Source organism: Tamandua tetradactyla, chromosome 25 (assembly GCF_023851605.1).
Source record: "Tamandua tetradactyla isolate mTamTet1 chromosome 25, mTamTet1.pri, whole genome shotgun sequence".
Lineage (NCBI taxonomy): Eukaryota > Metazoa > Chordata > Mammalia > Pilosa > Myrmecophagidae > Tamandua > Tamandua tetradactyla.
This window is the reverse complement of record NC_135351.1, coordinates 36,496,441-36,516,692: the sequence shown is the minus strand read 5'-3', so window position 1 is coordinate 36,516,692 and position 20,252 is coordinate 36,496,441. Positions and strand designations below refer to the sequence as shown.

Below are 20,252 nucleotides of genomic sequence, written 5' to 3'. Positions count from 1 at the left end.
ATGGCTGGGGGTAAGCGGCCGTACTGAGTCAAGCACACAGCACACAGTCATGAAGAACCGACTCAGGAGATAACCCTGGGGTGAGTGGAAGGCGTCTGCTTTATTGGGGAAGTGCACAGGCTTATATAGGCTGGGAGCATGCAGGGACACGTATTGGGCTGGGATTGGTCACCGTTGTTGCTAGGGTGGAGGGCAGATTTAAGGTTGGCGCTTTTTGCGCGAACCACCGCCGATTCCAGGAAGCTGGTCACGAGTTAGGCCATTTTGTGTTGCCTTGCATCAGCCGTGGCAGCCTTGTTTGGCAAGATCTTATGACTTCTCCGTCATACCACTAATCGCTAAATGCAGTCTAGGCTGTGTATAAAAATGCTGAATGGGATAGTTCAGACTATGATAAACAGGAAAATCAGATTGTCAGTCTTTTTATACATTACTCACATCAACCCTTTGTGTGTTGCTTTGGGATACCAAGTTTTAAGAGTAAACCTCTAGTGAAGGGGAACGAAAAGCTTGATGTCTGAAATAGAGTCATGTGAATAGTTGGAAAAGGTATGTTCCTGTAGGTAAATGATGACCTAGATGACTATTTATTTTTAATTAAAAAAAAAAAATATGACAAGAAAGAAATGCAAACATTCTTAACAGCATTTCGTTTACGTATATAATCAGTAATTCACAATATCATCACATAGTTGCATATTCATCATCATGATCATTTCTTAGAACATTTGCATCAATTCAGAGAAAGAAAAAGACAACAAAAAAATTCTTACATACCATACCCCTTACCCCTCCCTTTCATTGATCACTAGCATTTCAATCTAAGTGTATTTTAACATTTGTTCCCCGTTTTATTTATTTTTACTCCATATGTTTTACTCGTCTGTTGATAAGGTAGATAAAAGGAGCATCAGACACGAGGTTTTCACGGTCACATAGTCACACTGCGAAAGCTGTATCGTTATACAATCACCTAGATGACTTCTTGAGAGTACTCTGCAAGCACTTAAAGGGCTTTCTCACAGCAGGGGGAATTGGGTCAAATTTTAATCATATAAGACAAGAGCATTTGATAAAACTCATCTGACCACATTACTAAAAAAAAAAAAATTCCAATAGAGGACAGCTCTAAAGCCATCTAGATAAAAATCATAGGTATATAATTTTTATTAACTTAATATTGCCAGGTAATATTTAACAACCAGGTATTTAGAAAGCAGAATAGGGTACTTGCGATTAGCAAATTATCTGCTTATGGCAGTATGTAGAATATGAATATCTACTTGGCAGGAATGCTGTGCTACCTGATCACTAAGCCTTTTTCTAGAGTTCTTGATTACTTCTCAGTTCATGATGAAGTACCAAATCACTGATGGTTGCTTTGTTAGTTGGATGTTATCAACTAGAATCACTAGTGTGTAATGTTTTTAAAAAATTCAAGCTGTTCATTTCTATAATGTATATTTTAAAAGTAGCAATAATACAAGCATTTATTTTTAAAGCTTTAAAAACCTTATGCCGTGTTCTTTATATTAAGTGTTTGGATGACAAGAATTTGCTGTTACTTGCAAGGTAATTAAAATAAGTTGGAATTTTTGTGAAGTGGATTTTTTTTTTGTTTGTCCACTGTGTGGACAGTGACAGTATTGAAAATTATTTAGGTTCATTGTTGGAAGTGCAAAGAATTAGGAACTTTAGGAGAGCTGATGTATATATAACTGGACTGGCTGGATGATTCAGAAGCAGAATAAGATTCAGTGGGCACCCTTCAACTCTGTTCTTTAGATCTGAACCAATTCTTTTTTAAGTGCCTCACAAGAGTTGAGGTATCCTTACTTGAGAATGTATGAATGTGTCAGGAAGCGTAGAATCTATCAGTCATATGAATCTTCTAAAAATGACTATAACATTTTAAATATAAATTCATCATTTAAAATTTTATCCCACTTTCAGAATGCTGTAAACATTTAATTCAGATTTTGCAAGTTTCATATCAGCACTACCATGTAAATAGCAGTTTATAGATATACTGGTAGTAGGTCTCTGAACTCTGGTTTACATTACTTAGTCTTTTTTATTGTCATTACAAATAAAGCATAGGAATTTTTCAGGGAAGTTTAATTGGAAGCATGTCTTTAGTTTCAAGGGAAATCTTACTTTTCATGAGATCCTCTCCAACAGTTTTTAAAATTTTTGAGTAAAAATTGTAGAGCTGAAAAGCACCTCTTTAGATGTGTAATGTTTTATTATCAGCAATGATTATTTATCAGCAAGTAATCAGCAGTAATTAAACAGTGAGAGTAACTGAGGTGATTGTAGATGCCATCTGTAATTAGTACTCTTCATGGTCATGTTAATGTAAAAGGTAAATGTTAGTCATAGTAGCTTTCACTTAGAAGACAACAGTCTTTATAAAATTTTTGACTAGCTCAGGTCATTAAATATAGATAATATGTGTGATGGACAGAAATGTAAATGAAACTTTCTGGCACACTTCATAATGTGAGGAATGGTAACTATGAACTATTTTGAATCAATGACACTAAATTAAACTATTTTAAAACAAAAAGAGTAAACCTTAAGAAAATGAGGCTTATGGACACATGCATCCCAGGTTAAAGAGCACCCTTTTGTGAGTTTTACGTTTCTCCAGGGTTGAAGTGGCTGTTCCTGTTTGGTGGAATGTTACAGTGAATTCTGACCCATTTCTTAAGTTAATTCTAGTCGTTTGAGGCTTAGGCTGTGGGGTTAGTGGGTTCCACTGGCAGTTGGGAAGTTTGAGTAGACATCTTTGTAGTCTTGTCCATCCCAGCCCTCAGCTTCTCTCCATTTATTCATGAAAAATCAGGTAGTAAGCCCTTGTTCCTGGCATGAGGTGTGCAAAGACAAGTAAAACAATTCTTGGTCTTGGGTAACCCAAAACATAGTATAATCGTTTTTTTTTTTAAAGTGGTGGACTTCAAAAACGGAATGGCTTTTAAAAAGGGAATTTAGTATGTTGTGAGCTTAGAATTCTAAGGCCTCTAAAATGTCCAAACTAAGGCATCTAGAGAAAGATACCTTGATTCAAGGAAGATTGGTGGGTCCAGAACATCTGTGTACGCTGGGAAAGCACAGTGTGACATCAGTTAGCTTTCTCTACCGGCTTCTTCACACAGCTTCCCTGGGGGTGTTTTCTTTCTTCATCTCCAAGGGTCTCTGGCTTTGTGGGCTATCAAGCTTTTTCCAAAAAAGTGGTTGGTCTTAAAGGACTCCGGTAAGGAATTCCACGTTAAATGGGTGGAGACACAGTTCCAGGGAAACAATCTAATCAAAAGTTACCACCCACAATTGGGTGGGTCACATTTACATGGAAACAAAAGCTCCCACCCAGCAATATTGAATGAAGATTAAAGAATAGGGCTTTTCAGGGGGGTACACAACAGTTTCAAACCAGCACAATAATTATAATAAAACTGGTTCTGGAAAAATGGTAACTAGCATAAAATTTGCACGAAGCTAGGTGACAAGCTAATGACATGAAGCCCAAAATACCAGGTAGCAACAAATCACCAGCCTACCTGCTGTTCAATTTTGTATAGCCGGAAGAGAAATTGAGGCAGCATCTGACAGACCTGAGTGGGAGAATCTCAAGTTAGTCCTAAAAGGCATTCACTGGATATGAGCTGGAACTTGGGAAGGGGCTTGTATTCTCCAGTAGTTTAAGGACTTATCCCCAAACTGACTTGGCAAGACTCCTTTCTAGGGACAGGTTTCTACAATGAGGAAATGCTACAAGTGGAATCAAATAGAGCAGTATAGGAACAACGTGAAGACGGGAAGCTCGGGAAGGGGAGTAGAGTGAGGAAACTAGAGGACAAGCCACCTTACTTCTAAACACTTCAGAAGCAACAGAAAAAGTTCTGTGAAGTCACCTTTCCTGACTGCCTCATTCTAAAAGTTACGGAAAATTTCACCTAAAAGCAATACAAGTCTATCAGTGTCAAGTCTTAAAAAGGGTTATAGAAATGCAATGCTTTAATCACTGTATAAAGTGGAAGAAGCATCTTGGAGAGATTAATCTCAGGGGAAAGTTAACAAGGCATTCATGGAGGGTGGGCATGACTTGGTACCTGCGTGCATCAGTAGGAATGTTTAGGCTCCGCTAATAGCATCATCAGGTTTCATAGCTGCTTCCCGTTCTTATGTTCTCAAGGGATGTTTCATTCTGACCTGTTAATTATGTGCTGTGTTTGATGTGATACTGTGAAGAAAGTAAAGTATAAAGTCATTTACTCAGTTATGATGTGTGCCAAAGGGGAAGACAAGGAACCTGAGGAAACTGATATACTAGTCCATGTAGGATTGCTGATCCATTTGCTGCCTTTTACATTGCCCAGCACCTCTTTTTTTAAAAAATATTTTTATTGAGAAATCTTCAAACACATAAATCCATACAAGGTGAACAGTCGGTGGCTCACAGTATCATCACATAGTTGTGTATTCATCACTGCGATTTTTAAAACTATGTTTGCATCCAGGAAAAGAAATAAAGGAAAAACTCATACATACCATACTCCTTACCACTCCCTCTTGCTGACCAACAGTATTTCCATTTACCCAATTTATTTTACCCTTTGTCCTCTCTGTTATTTTTTTATCCATATTCTTTTACTCATCTGTCCATACCCTGGATAAAAGGAGCATCAGACATGGTTTTCACAGTAACACAGCCACACATTGTAAAAAATATACAATCGTCTTCAAGAATCAAAGCTACTGGAACGCAACTCAACAGTTTCAGGTACTTCCCTCTTGCCACTCCAGTGCACCATAAATTTGAAGGGGGTTTCTATATCATGCATAAGAATAACCTCTAGGATAACCTCTTGACTCTGAAATCTCAGCCATTGAAACTTTATTTTGTCTCATTTCTCTCTTCCCCCTTTTGTTCAAGAAGACTTTCTCAATCCCTTGATGTTGGGTCCTGGCTTAAGCAGGGTCTTGGCTTATCCCGGGTTTCTGTCCCATGTTGCCAGGGAGATTTACACCCCTGGGAGTCATGTCCCCCGTAGGGAGGGAGGGCAGTGTGAATTCATCTGTGGGAGGCCACCTCTGAGCAATAAGAAGTTTCTCTGGGGGCCAGCACCTTCTCAACCCTACTTCCATCCTTATCCAGCTCAGAAGGTTATAATCACCACTGTTCTGCCTAACTGCTCAGTTCCAGAACTCAGGAGTCATTCTTACCCATTTTCTTTCATTTCATATCCGTTTTGTTTATTTTATTTTTTTCCTACATGGGAAAGCACCAGGAATTGAATCTGGGTCTCTAGCATGGCAGGCAAAAACTTCCTGCTGAACCACCATGGCTCGCCCTATTTATTTTATTTGGTAAAAGTACTCAGTAAATGCCATTCTATATCATGCACTCTTTTCAGCACTAGAGGTAACACCACGGAGCAAAACAGTTCGGCAATGAAGGAGCATAAACATACAAAATGGTGATAAGGGCTATAAAAAAAAATGGGAGAATGGGAGGTGTACTGCTTGTGTTCAGAGGCCGCAGCTCTCACCTCCACTAGAAGGTAAGCTCCAGGAGGCCAGAGATCTAAGGTCTTGAATTGCTCGTTATTGCATTTCCGGTCCTTAAAATGGTTGCTGGCACCTGGCAGACACTGAATATCAGTTGAAAAGATAAATGATGTGAACGGTAGAAAAACGGTTAAAAACCCCAACATTTGTATTACATGGGTCAGCAGCTAGGCACAATTGAACTCTGGCACAAGTTCCAGAAAGAAAACCATAGTCTCTCCTAAAGTCGGAATGATGTGACCTCAACATCAAAATCGCACATTGAGACATTGCCAGACTTGGCAGGGCAGCGTCGGACCCACGTTTGGTGGCCCCGTACGCGGAGCGCCTGGTGCCCGAACCAGTGGTCCCTAAGGGGCGAGCCCCTCGCGGGCCTTGACCTCTGCTCCTCTCCCAGGCGGTTAAAGATGTTCGCTGAGCGATCAGAAGAATGCCTCAGTAGCTGCGCGGACTCGGAGAGCGGTGCGCTTCCGGCTCGGGTGCAGGGCTGGACACTAAGGGAACAGCGGATCCGAGCGGTGTCCGTCCGCGTGTCCGCCCGCCCCTCCCACGTCCCGCCCGCCCTGCCCAACCCTTGCCCTCCCACCTCCCGCCAGCCCGGCCCCTCCCAAGTCCAGCCCCGCTGCCTCCTGCTCTGCTCCGCCCATCGGCCTCCCTCCCCGCCCCCACCAGTGCTTAGTGGCTTCTATTGGCTGCCTCATGGAAGACGCCGTGAGGGAGGAAGACAAATCAGCAACTTCCTGATACCCGACGGCCAATCCCAAGCGGCGGCCTTCATCCTTGTCCAATGAGGTCGGTTCCGGGTCTCGGCCCGCGGAGTTTGATTTTCACCCCCGCGGGCCGGAATTCCGGCTACGGAGCACTACCTGGGGGCTAGTGGCCGAGTGAGGGGGGCCCCGGGCGACCCCGGGGAGCCTGGGGGACGCCTCCTCCGCCGGTGGCTGGAGGCCGAGCACGGCCCCGACGGGGCGGGAGCGGTCTGCGGGCTGGGCCCTGCGCTCAGGTGAGCGGGGCGACCTGAGGGGAGGTGAGCCCGGTGCATCCGTCATCTCCGGGCTCGGGGTCCCCACCACCGAGCCGGCACGCGGCAACCGACGCTTCTCCGGGGAGGTCGGTCCCGCGGTCCCGCAGGCTCGGCCCAGAGTGGCCACCGGTTGTACACTGTTCCGGGTCCAGGCCCGTTCCGAGGCTCAAGCGGCCGGTGCGGTTTTAATGCACCTTGGCCTAGAGGAGTGTCCTTCAGGAGCCCGTCGCCGCAGTGCCGCGCGCTGCCGCCGCCTCGGCCTCTCTCCCCCTTCCCAGCTGTCTCGACTTCCTTCCTCCCGGGTCTGCCCAGGAGAGATTAGCTGATAGTGTGTGTGCTGTGCCCTGAAAGGACGCTCCCAGGACATGGAATACAATTTATGTGACCGTTTGTTTACTTGACTTCCAAAATAATATTTTCTAAAATTTTTCTCGAAGGCATCAAGAAATTGATAATGCTTCCTTGAATTTGTTTCTGAATTTACTTCATCAATGTCTCTCTTACTGAATATCTTAAGAGAGATGCTGGAATATTTTGGTGTTCCCATAGACCAGGTAAATGTCTTTTCATGGACTTGAATGAACCTGCTGTATTTGTTCTTTGGCCTCATTTGATAAGGACTTATACGTAATCACTTCATTTAAGGTAAAAGCTTTACTTCTCTCTAGGTGGAGCAAGGCCCTGCTTGCAATAGTATAGCTTTGATAACGTGAATTAAAGAAGGAATAATATTGTTAAGAACCTATTTGCCTATCACTGCTATGTCAAAGGCCAAGGAGATACAAAAGAAGAAAAATATAGACATGACCTTCATAGAGTTACATTTATCACATAGATAAAATATATTTATGATTGTATTTTACTTTTATTTAAGGTAATTTATAAACTATTTGATATTTGGATGTTGAGTGGCAATGTAAAGTTCAACAAATTCAGAATAAATCTGAATGAGAGAGGCTAACTTGGTCCTGAGAATTGTAATAAATCTAAATTGTCTCCTTGAGCATCTACTATATTTAAAACAGTATGCATGGGTTCTGCAGGCAATACAGAGGAGTAATAAAGGGTTCTTGGCCTTACTTAAAATATAATAGGAGGGAGCAGGCTGCAGTGGCTCAGCAGGCAGAGCTCTCCCCTGCCATCCAGGAGACCTGGGTTAGATTTTTTTTGCCTGCCCATGCAAAAAAAAAAAAGAAAGAAAGAAAAGAAAAAAATATATATATATAAAATAGGAGGACTAAGAAACATAAACATAACTATAATAGAAGATCAACTAGGAAAGACCAATATAATGTATGAGGGCTTATAGAATGGGCAAATCATTTCCATTTGGGGGAACTTAGAAGAGAACTGTCAAGGATAACTCCAAGATTTTGAGCACAGAGAGTTTTAAGAATGATAGTGTGGCTAATATAATAGGTAAGTCAGTGTGGGGAACTAGTTTGAGTAGGGAGATAAGAGGAGGCACAGGTGCTGTTAGAATATATAAATAGAAATATCTTGCAGACAGTTGAACATATGTTTCTAGAATGTAGAGATTCAGATTGTCTGCATTACTTTGGTAAATGAAACCATGGAAATTGGTGGCATCATGGAAGATAGAACCTTGAATATCATTGGAGCATTCTGAATATCAGAACTAGTAAGACGGAGAAGAACGAAATAGCAGCTATTGAAAGTTTGCTTGTCGTTAATTAGGTTCCCGGTGCCGTTTACCAGTGTCTGTAGGAAGTAGGGGCCAGATTTGAAGAATGCTTGGAAGGAAAGGAAGTGGTGCCTGCCACCCTCTTTTGGAAAATTTGCTGGTGAAGAGAAACTGGAAGAGGCCATTGACTTGAAGGGGCAGCAGAATTGAAATTTTTTTTTTTAATGACAGAGATAATTTAAGCATATTTGGTAGCATCGGGAAGATGTTCATGGAAAGGAAGGAACTGAAGATACAAATGGTGTGTGTGTCTGTGAGAGAGAGAGAGAGACAGACAGACATAGAGATAGATAGTGAGTAGTGCTCTGGAGGATACCGCTGGGCAGGTCTTGGGGGAGTCCTAGTGCAGAGATGGGAGTCAAATGAAAGGCTGGGGAGAGTTTTTGAGGGGTAAGTGGTGAAGTTGAGGTTTGTCAAATTGAGTTTTTGATTTTCTCAAGAGCAGAGCTAAGAGCACTTGCAGGTGATGGGAGAGTGGGCATTGGGGCTTTGGGAGACTGGAGGTTGTGCTGGTGGTGCAGTGGGGAGCACGAGCTGTATGAAGGGGTTGCTGAATCTGTGATGGCCCAGCTGAAGTCAGCATGGATTTGTGGCTTATCTAAATATTGTTGATTGGTGATTATTTTTCTTTCTAGCTAAAAGTAGTTGGAGGAGTTTTAGCAATATGGGAATGTGTAATCTCAAAAGGATGAACCATTTTTGAACGGCAATAAACATATCACTGAGGTAATTAATTGAACAATCCATGCTTGGTAGGGAAATCAGTTTTGTCAAAATGAGGATGCTGGACCAGGAATAGAGGCAAGAGGGCAAATTTTAAAAAGTGGTAAAGAGGATCAGTGGCAGTGAAGGAATGAGAGAGAGTGAGTTGTAAGGATCTTTATATGGAGAGCCAGCCGTGGCAAGCAGGGATGACCCCAGAGATGAATGAAAGCAACGTTGAATAGTCCCCACGGGTCCTAGAACAGAGAGGAGGCAGGCCTTGCCTGGTCACAGGAAGAGTGTCAGGAATGCCTGCTCAAACAAACAGCTGTGTGTGTGTGGGGGGTTACAGTGGACCTGGGGACCGAGCCTATGTAGTGTTAGAGGGGTGACGCTGTAGTGGTTGGGCAAGCCAGAGTGGGGATTGGGGAAATTGTATTTGGCCTTTGCAGGGGTGCAGAACCAGGTAGGACATGAGCAGGAGAGGGAGAAGCTGGTTTTCTCATAAGAGCAGGGGTCAGGGGCGGTCACTGAAGACCTACAGTCAGGGTCTGAGATGCTGAGGCATTGTGATGATGCAAAGCCTTCATGTCCCTAATGGCAGGGTTGGAGATGCTGAAGCAGCATGACAGAGCGAAAAGCCCCTGTTTGGTTTTAATTCACTACAAAGTTAGAAGCACAGGCTGTTTATCAGGAGGGAAATTGCAGAGCAAGAAGCACAGATCCCAGTCGTGGTCCTCAATGCTGTTTGATTCCAGGCGGCTGAGCAGGGCTGCCCGCAGTGTCCGGAAGCCTCGAGGCCTGTGGTTCTCCGCAGACCTGTCCCTCTGAGTGGTCCGTGGAGCGCTTGAAATCCAAGTGCTCAGGCCTTGCTGCCAGAACCTCATGTCAGGTCTGGGGTCCCCCTCCCCAAGGCTGCGCTGTCAGGCCACGTGTGGCTTTTAAGCACTTGATTTGGCTGTAGCGAGTTCTGTTGTAGGTGGGAAATACACGTGGGATTTCAAAGATTTCCTGTGCAGAAAGGTCAGATAATCTCATTAATTAGAATAACTGGTTATATGTTGAGATGATATCGTATACATACTGAGTTAAATGAAACACATTGTTAAAAATTAATTTCACCTGTGTCTTTCTACTTTTCCAAATGTGGCTTTTTTTCAGAGATATATAAACACGCTTAATCAGAGTACATTTTAAACAGTGTTTCTGTTTAAATAGATTTTGTCAGTTTGGGAAAATAAAGAATATGGATCAGCTCGAAGTATTGTTCGTATTATTGGGAAAATTCTTCCTTTAGAACCTTGTCCAAGGCCTAATTTTGAGGTAAGTCAATCAGCATGCACTGTGTGAGTATTACGTTTAAAATAATCCTGTGAATTCCTAGGGATAAAGCCTATGGAGGAGAAATTCTTTAGTTTTCCCATGGAAACAAGTAATTTCCCTCGTGTTTTTGTGCTCTTTTGTTTCTTTAAGTACTTACATTAAATCATTTAAATAATTGCATTCAAAGATAGGTGGAACAGGCTTCTGGTTGGTGTCTCACGATAGGTGAGCTTAATCAGAGAAGAGAATACTGCCGTGCGTCTAGATTCTGGAATAACATTTCCCCCTGTATTTTTTTCTTGCTAATTGGAGCATGTTTTTCTATTGACTGTCCTTTTGCTTTTTCCCTTTTGGATATTAACTTCCTTCCTTTCCACCAGGCATGTGTCTCCCATCCCCCCCGCCCCCACTCCCTGCAGAGGTTTGACTTTTTTCCTTTTTCCTTTAGTTGATCCCGTTCTTGAGCTCTGTAGACTCTGAGAACTGTGGCTCTACAGTTCCGTCCTTTGCTGATGTTATGTGTGTGGCGAATGATGGAGACGCCCATTATCTCAGATTTCGGTAATTTTGTTTGCTTACCTGGGGAAGCGCGGTGGAACCTATAAGCTGAATTCTTGCATGTGTAGAAGTTTGTTCTTGCTGGTTGAGCTCTCATATTTTCTCTCTCTCTGTAATGTGTCCTACTAATATCTTCAATTTGCTAGCCAGTTTTTCTTAAATGCACATTTAAACCTAAGTAGGCAGCACCAGGCCTAAAGATTTTAAAGAGATTTCCGAATAACTTTGTTCATTTTTAGGAGTACAACTGTTTCCTATACTAAATACTAGCTTTATTTTATTTCATATATTTACCCAAAGCTTATATAGTGCTTACTGTAGCAGAAGCAGTGATTTTAAATATGTTTCATAATTTGGGATGCATTACTCCTAGGGGATGCTAACATATTATAGTATATTCCGAAACAGGCTGTGAGCACAATAAGTAATACTATCTGGCCTGGCCAGAAAATGAAGTGTGCCAATTATTCAAATATTCTGCCCAAATTTATTATGTAAAAAATGCAGTTTATCAGTTTTTAAAAAATTAGACTACTATAAACTTACCCCTAACATGATACTGAATGTAAAACCCTTCGGCACCTTAGATACAGTTTCTAAATAAAACAACTTATACTGCGCTTAAGGGAAATAGGTGGAAGAGTTGCAGGGTAATTATTTTTGTTTCACCATCTACAAGCAAGGTTGGCCCATTCATACCTGGTGACTGGCCACCTGCTAAGGGTACCATTCTTTTCCCAACACGGAGACTTCAAAGGTGAAAGAGATGTGCTTGCCCCTTCAGGTCCAGGGACAATCATGGGGGAAGAGAGGTGCTCTGTTTTTGTCTGGTGATTAGCTTTTCAAGAAAGAATTTATTCCTGTTTTGACTGAACATTTCCTTTGCTCCCTTCCCTCTGTTTCTTCTTTTCTTCCACCCACAGAAATAGTATATGGAAAAATGAAGAACAGACTGCTGACATTTTCCATCCTTTGCAGCTAGTTTGTGATCCGTCACCCCTTGCTCTGAAATGGGACGAACGATTGGAAAATGATCTGCCTGTAAGTGAAGCTGCAATAAAAAAAATAGCTGCCCTTGAAGATGAGCTCACTTTTCTTCGCTCCCAGATTGCTGCGATTGTGGAAATACAGGAACTGAAAAACAGTGCAAATTCTGGCAAGTCATATGTTGGAATTTTGTTATAATTAAATGATATACTTCTAGTATTTAAATTAGTACAGCTCTGAATAAGAACTGGTGAGACTAATATATCTTGTGAACGACATTAAATATATCATACAAAAAGGTTGTGTATATAAAATTATGATGTTTGATTTTTATTTAAAATAAATCAAGACATTTCTAGTGAGACGTATAGCCTGGTTTAGAGAAGAGCTTGCTATACTGCTGGAGACTAATTTTGTGTTAAAAAATCTCTCGTCTTCTATAAGCTTTTCTAACTCTTCAGAAAAGCACTGAAAATTAGAGGAAGAATACATCCATTTGAAAGAAAAGTATAGGTTTGAGATCTCATTTACATGTAGTTCGAAGTTACTGCTATTACACTTCCGCCAAGTTTAGGTCATTGAGGTTACCATGTGACCCTTTTCTAAAGTTTAGGTCATTGAGGTTACCATGTGACCCTTTTCTAAAGTTTTGGAGATGTAAAGTGCTTTAAACACTACAAGCACACACACGTCATACATATATATGTATGTATGTGCATATATGTGTTTGTATGTATAAAATGTAAAGCAAGGTGGACACTGAGTACTTTTCATAACAGAATTGCTCCTAAAAGGGTTGTGTGTAACAGTGATTGCTTAAAAAATAAATTATGTAATGTGTGTGTGTGTGTGAAGTGTGTGTGTGTATGTAGATATATATATGCACATGTGAACATATAATTTATAAAATATACACAATATATATTTATAATATGTAATTTATGCATCAATACATTGTATAATAAACATAATGATATATACACATATATCCATATATATACCCACATATATATAATTAATTTTTTATAATTATATTTATGTACAACCTTTAGGAGCAAACCTATTGTGAAAAGTTAAGTACTCGGTACTAGGCTTTTGCTTAGAAACAAATGCTTGGGTGTTTCTACAATGTCATCTTAGAGTGGATATACCAGTTTGAGGGTTTCTAAATATAAGTTGATCATTATTTTAACTTTTTAAAATGGAGGGTGAAATTTGGATTGTATATGTGTTACTAAAAGAGCACTTTTTTTCCCTCTTTAAAATGTGTAAGTACCCCCCCTCCATTTTTTTAAGGGCTTATGGTGAGAATTCCTAATTAGATTAAAAGTGTTTACTATTATATATTATATAAAATATATATGTACTATTATATATTATATATTATATAAGAAGAGTTTACTATTTGGCTCGACTCCTACAGAAATTACTAAGCAGAAGGGAATTTGCTTGTCCTTCCAGGCCACCATCTCATATCATTTTCGTAGTATTTTTAGAAGTTGTTCCTGTTTTGGTTCTAATTAGTCCTATTTACATGTGTTATATTGGAGAGAATTTTGCATAATTTTTCAACGAACTGCTTTGTTTTTAGGCTCCTTTGACTTGAATGACTGGCCTAGTGGTTTGGACCAAATGCTGTCGTCAGGGACTCCTCAACTGAGAGTGGAGCCAGATCAGTTTCCAAGTTCAGTGCTTCCTGCTGCTGCTCCTGCTCCTCCTCCTGCTCCTCCTCCTCCTCCTCCTCCTCCTCCTCCTCCTCCTCCTCCTCCGCCTCCTCCTCCTCCACTGTCTCCTCACCGTCCTCCATGTCCTCCTCCTTCCATACAACCAGGAGCTAGGATTTATGACTCGGAAAATTCAGCAGCTGGCATGGAAAAACAGCACCCAGGTGCCAGGAACACCAGTTATAACCATTATTTAAAAAACCAGAGAAATAAAGATGTTCCTAACATGTTGGATGTTCTAAAGGATATGAATAAGGTTAAACTTCGAGCTATTGATCGGTATGTTGTCTTAATTTGAGAAATGAACTGAAATTTTACCAATGATGTAAAAAAAAGATTGTATTTATCAAAGTAATATATGTATATCTTTTAGAAAAAAATCATATAACAACATAAATCTTCTTTCTTATTCCTCTCATCCCTGAATGACCCTCCCAGAAATAACTTCTAAGTGATTTTTAACTGTTCCTTCTGGTGTCTCACCTCCATATTTTTAGAACAGCATTCTTCTCTTGCTATTTCTTGATTTATATCCTTTCCATTGTAGAAGCTTAGGAATATGTTCTCTGAGGCAATCCACCCTGCTCCATCACACACATGTTTGCTGCTTCTTCCCTGATAGAGTTAAATCAGCAATTCAGAATTTACATCTTTATTATAACAGCTCAACCATTCCATATACTGATTGTATTTTGTTCCTTAAATAATTTTATTTTTTACTGTAGTTAATAATTGCCTCTGTGAGTTCTACTTTTTTCGTTTCTTGGGAACCCCCCCATCCTCTGAGCTCACTGGTTGCTCCTGAGGCTGTTGCACTGCTGGCATCTTAGGGTTCACTTGAGCGGCCCCACAGGCTTTCTCTTACCCTCTCTCCAGTATTGTGTCACCCATATCCTGGGTGTCTTCTCTTCCTGTAGCTTCTTGAGAAAAAGTGCATTATTTTTATAAACACGCATGTCTAAAATGTTACTATTTCATTCTCACACTTGATTGCTAGTTTGGCTGGATAAATAATTGGCAGAAAATCATTTTTCCTCAGAAGGGAAAATGAAGATATTGTTCCATTGATCTCTAGCTTCCAGGGTCCCTGTTGAAAAGCTGATGTGACTCTCTCTCTCCTGCTTGGAACAGCTTCCTCACTTGCCTTCTGGAACCACACTCTGGGGTTTCTTCTTATCTCATTGGCCACTCCTTAGGCTTCTGCTGGCTCTTCCTTCTGGGCCTACCCCCTAAATATCGGTGCTGCCAGGCTCAGGCCCCAGTGTTCTTCTCCCCTCTGACCACAGCATTTTCTTTGGTAAGCTTGTCTCACCCTATGGCTTTCAGTACCCATCATATGCCAAAGACTCCCACCTTTATTTTCCTAGTCCTGACCTATCCTCTGAGCCCAGCTACATATATCTAAATGCTTACATGTCAACTTTACTTCCCTGCCACCAAGCCCTTAGGTTTACTCCTCCAGCACAGAACTCTTCCTTCTCACCTGTTGCCTTCCTCACCTTGAAAAACCTGTTCTTCCACAAGCCTTTCTCATCTCAGGAAATGGCAACACAGGCAACTGCCCAGTTGCTCTCTCCAGAGGTCTGTCTTGGTTTTTTCTTTTCCTTCTACCCTGTAACCTTTCCATCAGCAAGTGACTCAAACCTGCCTGTCCTCACAATTGCCCCCTCTGCCTGGGCATCTCCATCTGCTCTCTGGGTCATCTCCCTGGCTAGGTTGGACTTCTGCAAGAGCCCCCTAACGGGTACCTCTGTTTTCTTTCCTGTCCTTATCCGTTCTCCATAGAGTAGCCAGAGGGATCCCTTACAAGCTGAAGTTAGCTCACTGCCGTCCCCTGCCTCATACCCCTCATAGTGTCCCTCTGTTCTTAGAGGAAAGACCTGCATCCCTCCACAACGCCGTCCTTCATGTCTCTCTCCAGCCTCCTCACATCCTGCTTCTTGTTTTGCTGTCTGCCCTCCAGCTGACTGGTTTGTTTCCTTTCCTTACGCATGCCAAGCTCCTTCCTGGGGCATCCATCAGCTGTTTGCCCTACAATTTAGTCCTTGTCATTCAAGATCCCTTCAGATGTCATCTTAAAGAGAATTTCCTCATCCTCTCATTGAAAATGCTTTTTCCTTAGTCACTGTCATCCCCTGATTTTATTTTATTCCTAGCACTTATTACTAAATTATCTTGCTTACTTGTCTATTAATGACCTGCCACCAGAATGTCCCTGAGAGCAGGTACTCTTATGTACCCAACATGTAGAATGGAGCCCAGTCTATTAGTAGACATGCAATGAAGGTGGAGTGAGTGAACGACCCAATGATTGAACAGTTTTCCTAATGGTTTTATTTTCATGTATTCTGTAGACCTTTTTAAGGTTCTCAGATATTTCTCTAAATTTTCCTACCCACTGTAAAATTAGAAAATTAAAAATAAAAATCCCAGCCTAGTGACATTTGGAAATCCCGGGTTATCACCAGGTTGTGGTAGAGTGCTTGCCAGGTGATTTCTTGGTTTTTCTAACTCCTGATTCATTCTGCCCTTCAGATACATTACTCCATGGCAAAAAAGGTCAATCTTCTTACAGACTGGATTGTAATATTCTTGTTTCCTTGCTATGTTTTTCTGTAAGGAGCTTAAATTACATCAGCGTTTTCATTTATTCAATTTGTATAGGTCACCTGGAGGCAGACCCATTTGTAAGAAGAGAAGGCACAGCTCACACTGGGACCCCGTGTCTTTAATATCCCATGCCCTGAAAAAGAAATTTGCCTTCCAAGAAGATGATTCCTTCGAGAAAGAAAATAGGTCTTGGGAGTCTTCTCCATTTTCTAGTCCAGAAACTTCAAGGGTGAGCTGTAATAACATAAAGTTTACCATTCTCTTTTTTCTGAGCATATTATTAAGGATAGATTTTTAAAATATTTTTATTGAGAAATATCCAGACACATACAGTCCAACTATGTTCACGATAGATAGTGCCTTCAGGTTCTTGCGGCAGTCCTGAATGGACTCTCTATACACCTCTGTCTGTTGATGCTGCTGGTGTTTCTGTCTTTAATCTGCTCATTTTAACTTTTCATCTTGTGAGGTCTTTTGAAAAGCAACACTTGATTTGAAAAATGATTGTGTTTAAGTTCAGGATCATTTGTTCCGGACAGGTGCTTACTTGATGTTGCTGTCTGAATGTGAACTGAGCGTCTGAAACTTTGGGGAACTGGGGAAGGAGGATGTGACAGTCCTCCTCGTCTGAGTTCAATGTGAATCTGCCTATATTTTTCTCAGTCACATCTAAGACTTTGGATTATTTTATTAATTGCAGTGTTAACTGTGCTTTTTTAAAAAAGCAAATGAAATCATCATTGTCTTCAATAATTATGTTTATTGGGTGCTTAAAGGAACATACACTGTATTTTAACACTTGGTCTTTAAGATTGCCCATTACTCAAACTCTCTTTTCTTTAATTTAGATATAATTCTAATTTGGGGGGGTGGTGGTTTTCCCATGTCACACACAGTACAGCTGAGGTACTGAGTGGGAACAAGCTTCGGGAAAGAGGACCATGGAAAAGAGGGCAAGTGAGAAAGAGGGAGGGCATCTGAAGTGAGACAGACGGAGGAAGGACAGACATCAGCAAGGAAGGAGATGGAAAATCTGAACTGCAGGTAGTGACGACCCAGAGTCTGTGTGTGTGTGTGTGTGGGGGGGGTACCTTTGTGTGTGTGTGTGTCCCTGCCTACACAAATAGAGTGCAAACTAGGTATTTATTATGTTGACTCAGGAAATGTTCTTTTTATTCTAGTGACGAAGGTGAAGAACTATGTAGTTTATTTTAGAACTATTTCCATCACAAATGCAAATGTGTCTAAAATACAAGTTTAACTTATGTATAGAAAATTTTAACTTGCAAAGTACTGTTTTGCTCATTTCATTTGATCTTCACAGCAATATCCTAAAGAGAAGCAGGTAAAGATTACCTGTTACACACATGAGAAAAACGAGCCTCATGGTACTTAAATAGTGTGTCCAAAGCCCGCACTAAGCGGCAGAACAGAGACTAGAACTTGGTTCATTAGAATTCAAGGCTATTTGGAAGCCTTTGCTTAGCTCAGACATCGCTCTAGTGGGACACGCTGCTTCCCCGTGACAGGGGGTGAATACACTGTGGCAGTGTGGTCACTATGACTGGTCACCATTCCACGCCTCTCTGCACCTTCTCTCCAGCCTACCGCTAGCACCTGAGAGAGAGTCTCCCCTCTTGTGTCTTTAGCTGCACCTGGCTTAGGGCTGCACCCCTAGGGCTGTGGTTGGTGGGGACCCCTGCCTTTGTAGCTGGGACTGAGACTCATGTCCCTGTCCTCAGTGTTGAGCCCTCACATAAGGCAGACTCTCAAATAACTAGTTATTATCAAATGAATTAATCTTAGAGGGTCTTTGGTGTGCGTCTTGCAATAATCTTTTTACACTAGATCAACTTCTGTGTTAAACCTTTGCTTTGTTTCAGTTTGGACATCACGTTTCACAGTCAGGGCAGTGACCTAAAGGAAGAACTGACCTACAGCAAAGACACCGTTCCAGCTGTCAGCATCCGAGCCTTGTCTTCACTGCAACTGCACCAGCGCGTCCACCCTGCCTTCTCAGGCTCCTGCTCGAACAGTTTACTTAAGCCCCTACCCTGGGATCTGTCAGGGCAGAGATCTGAGGAATCTTAATGAATTTTAAGAATACTTGTCTCTGGTTTTGGAAAACCCAACTGGCAATTAAGTTTGGGTTGTTTTTTTTCAAGTATGGATTTTTTTCCCCATGTATATTAATGTAATTGAATGCTGAATACACAGTTTGAAGGATTTTCCTACAGCTTAATATTAAATGACTTAATGTTCCTCATCAGGGAACAGGATCTCACCATGAGGTAACACAACCATTTTAATGGATTAAGGAATTAATGTCAACTAAGTCTGTATTTACTCTTCAGCAAATGCTATTATTATGTTTGTATTCTTTAATACTTTTTAAAGCAATTATGACTTCTGAAAAGCCTTGCATCTTTTAAAGATTGATAGTGTTGTGGTTTACTAGGCTTCCAGCAATTTTTCTAATAAGATAAAATTATAATTTTTTATTAAAATAGTCTTAGTTTGAAGCATATTGGTTGAGCCACCTAAAACTCCTCCTGAGATAGATATTCCTTTCCTTAGACTGATTTTGACTGTTCAGTGTTAGAAGTGGAAGAATTGAAAGGACTGACAAATTTTGCCCACACTTGTTTTGTACATGTACATGCCTCATATGTTTCCTTTGTTCCTTATTACATTTATCCTCCATTCCTTTATAAATAGAGTTGAAATAAATGTTCATTTTGAGCTTATTGTGTTTTGTAACAAGTGAAATTCATGTTTACTCATCCTTCATTCAAAAAGTCTGGACTTTTTTTGTTTGTTTGTTTGTTTTTAGAGAAAATTCTATAGATAGTTTCTTGGGTCCTTCACTGAAACACACACAAGCTTGAGTAGGTAGTTTGCCCTCCTGGCACAAGTGCTAAAGTGATAAGGAAATCTGCTTGTCCCCTTAGGCCCTTTGGCCTTTGCAGTGGCCATTTCAGTGGACTGGGCACCTACCCACTGTGTCAGTCGTGCCCCTTTCATAAAATCCCAGCTGGTCCTGTTTTCCTGTTGCTGTGGCCAGGGGCTGGTGGCCTGGTCCTGTGGCCAGGAGGGGAAGGCTTCGAGTCACCCCGAAAGGGAACTCTGACGTGGCAGGGCTGCAGCTCCACCAGCAGGAGCCTCTCCAGGCTCTTTGTCTGAGGCAAATGCCTTCTGGGTTTTTTTGTAGCCTGGGCCCTAAAGCATTTGTGACGGTACAGCAGGGGCAGTATTGCAGTGTCGCTGCTGCCCGCTTTTGCTTCTGTGCTGGTGTTCTCACCCGCCGTATGTTATTGGTTGTTTTAGCTGCTTTTATTTGTGGTTCCTGTCTCTGCCCCCCACTCCCCTGCACATTCCTCTCACCAGGCCCTCCCTTGTCTTGTTGACTTGGCACAATTGTTCCTTTCCCCTGAAATAACTGCTTTTTGACCCCAAAGGTGGTTTTGGATTTTCAGGCTTATAGTTTTCTTATTCAAAAGTACCTTATGGTGTCCCAGGAGGCTTGACCTTATGCCCCAAATCCCCTTACAGTCTCTCTGTGGCCCAGGCGAGGGTCCCTGGGGACCGTAGACTCCTGAGGGGTGGGGGCTCAGCTTAGGCTGGCCTCACACGCCTTTGTGTAAAGGAACTAATACCGGATCATCCAAACATACCGTGGAAGCTGAAGACTTTATTTTCTTGCAAGATATAAAAATGGCAGCTTATTTTCCTGATTCTAAAACATTCTCTCACTGACTAGAAAGATCCCTTCCCTCGTCTCCCTCGTCTCCCTCGTTTTTCCAGTGCCTAAACTAAGTGTGTCCTTCCAGAATCCTTGTCAGTTAATCCCCATAAGCTAATTAAGGTGTTTGAATAACTGTGTTTGACAAAGCATTCTAATACTATCTTATTTGGGAAATGAAAGAATTAGTTTTATTATACACACTGCAAAAGTTAATGTGTAAAAAAGAAAACAAAAAACAACAAAGTCAATGCAATTCCACCTCTTGATTGTTGGAGATATCAGACGACAGCAGTGGTTTCCAGG

The 20,252-nt window shown here is 41.5% G+C and overlaps 1 protein-coding gene across 1 annotated transcript; it reads left to right on the top strand.

Moving 5' to 3' along the window:
- Positions 1–6,395: 6,395 nt before the first annotated feature.
- On the top strand, positions 6,396–18,946 carry MTFR2 (mitochondrial fission regulator 2). Its single transcript, XM_077143672.1, has 8 exons — positions 6,396–6,574; positions 7,033–7,149; positions 10,221–10,325; positions 10,774–10,886; positions 11,807–12,027; positions 13,462–13,873; positions 16,259–16,433; positions 18,088–18,946. The coding sequence occupies exons 2-8, from the start codon at positions 7,087–7,089 to the stop codon at positions 18,118–18,120; spliced, it is 1,122 nt and encodes a 373-aa protein (XP_076999787.1). The 5' UTR covers positions 6,396–6,574; positions 7,033–7,086; the 3' UTR covers positions 18,121–18,946.
- Positions 18,947–20,252: the final 1,306 nt, after the last annotated feature.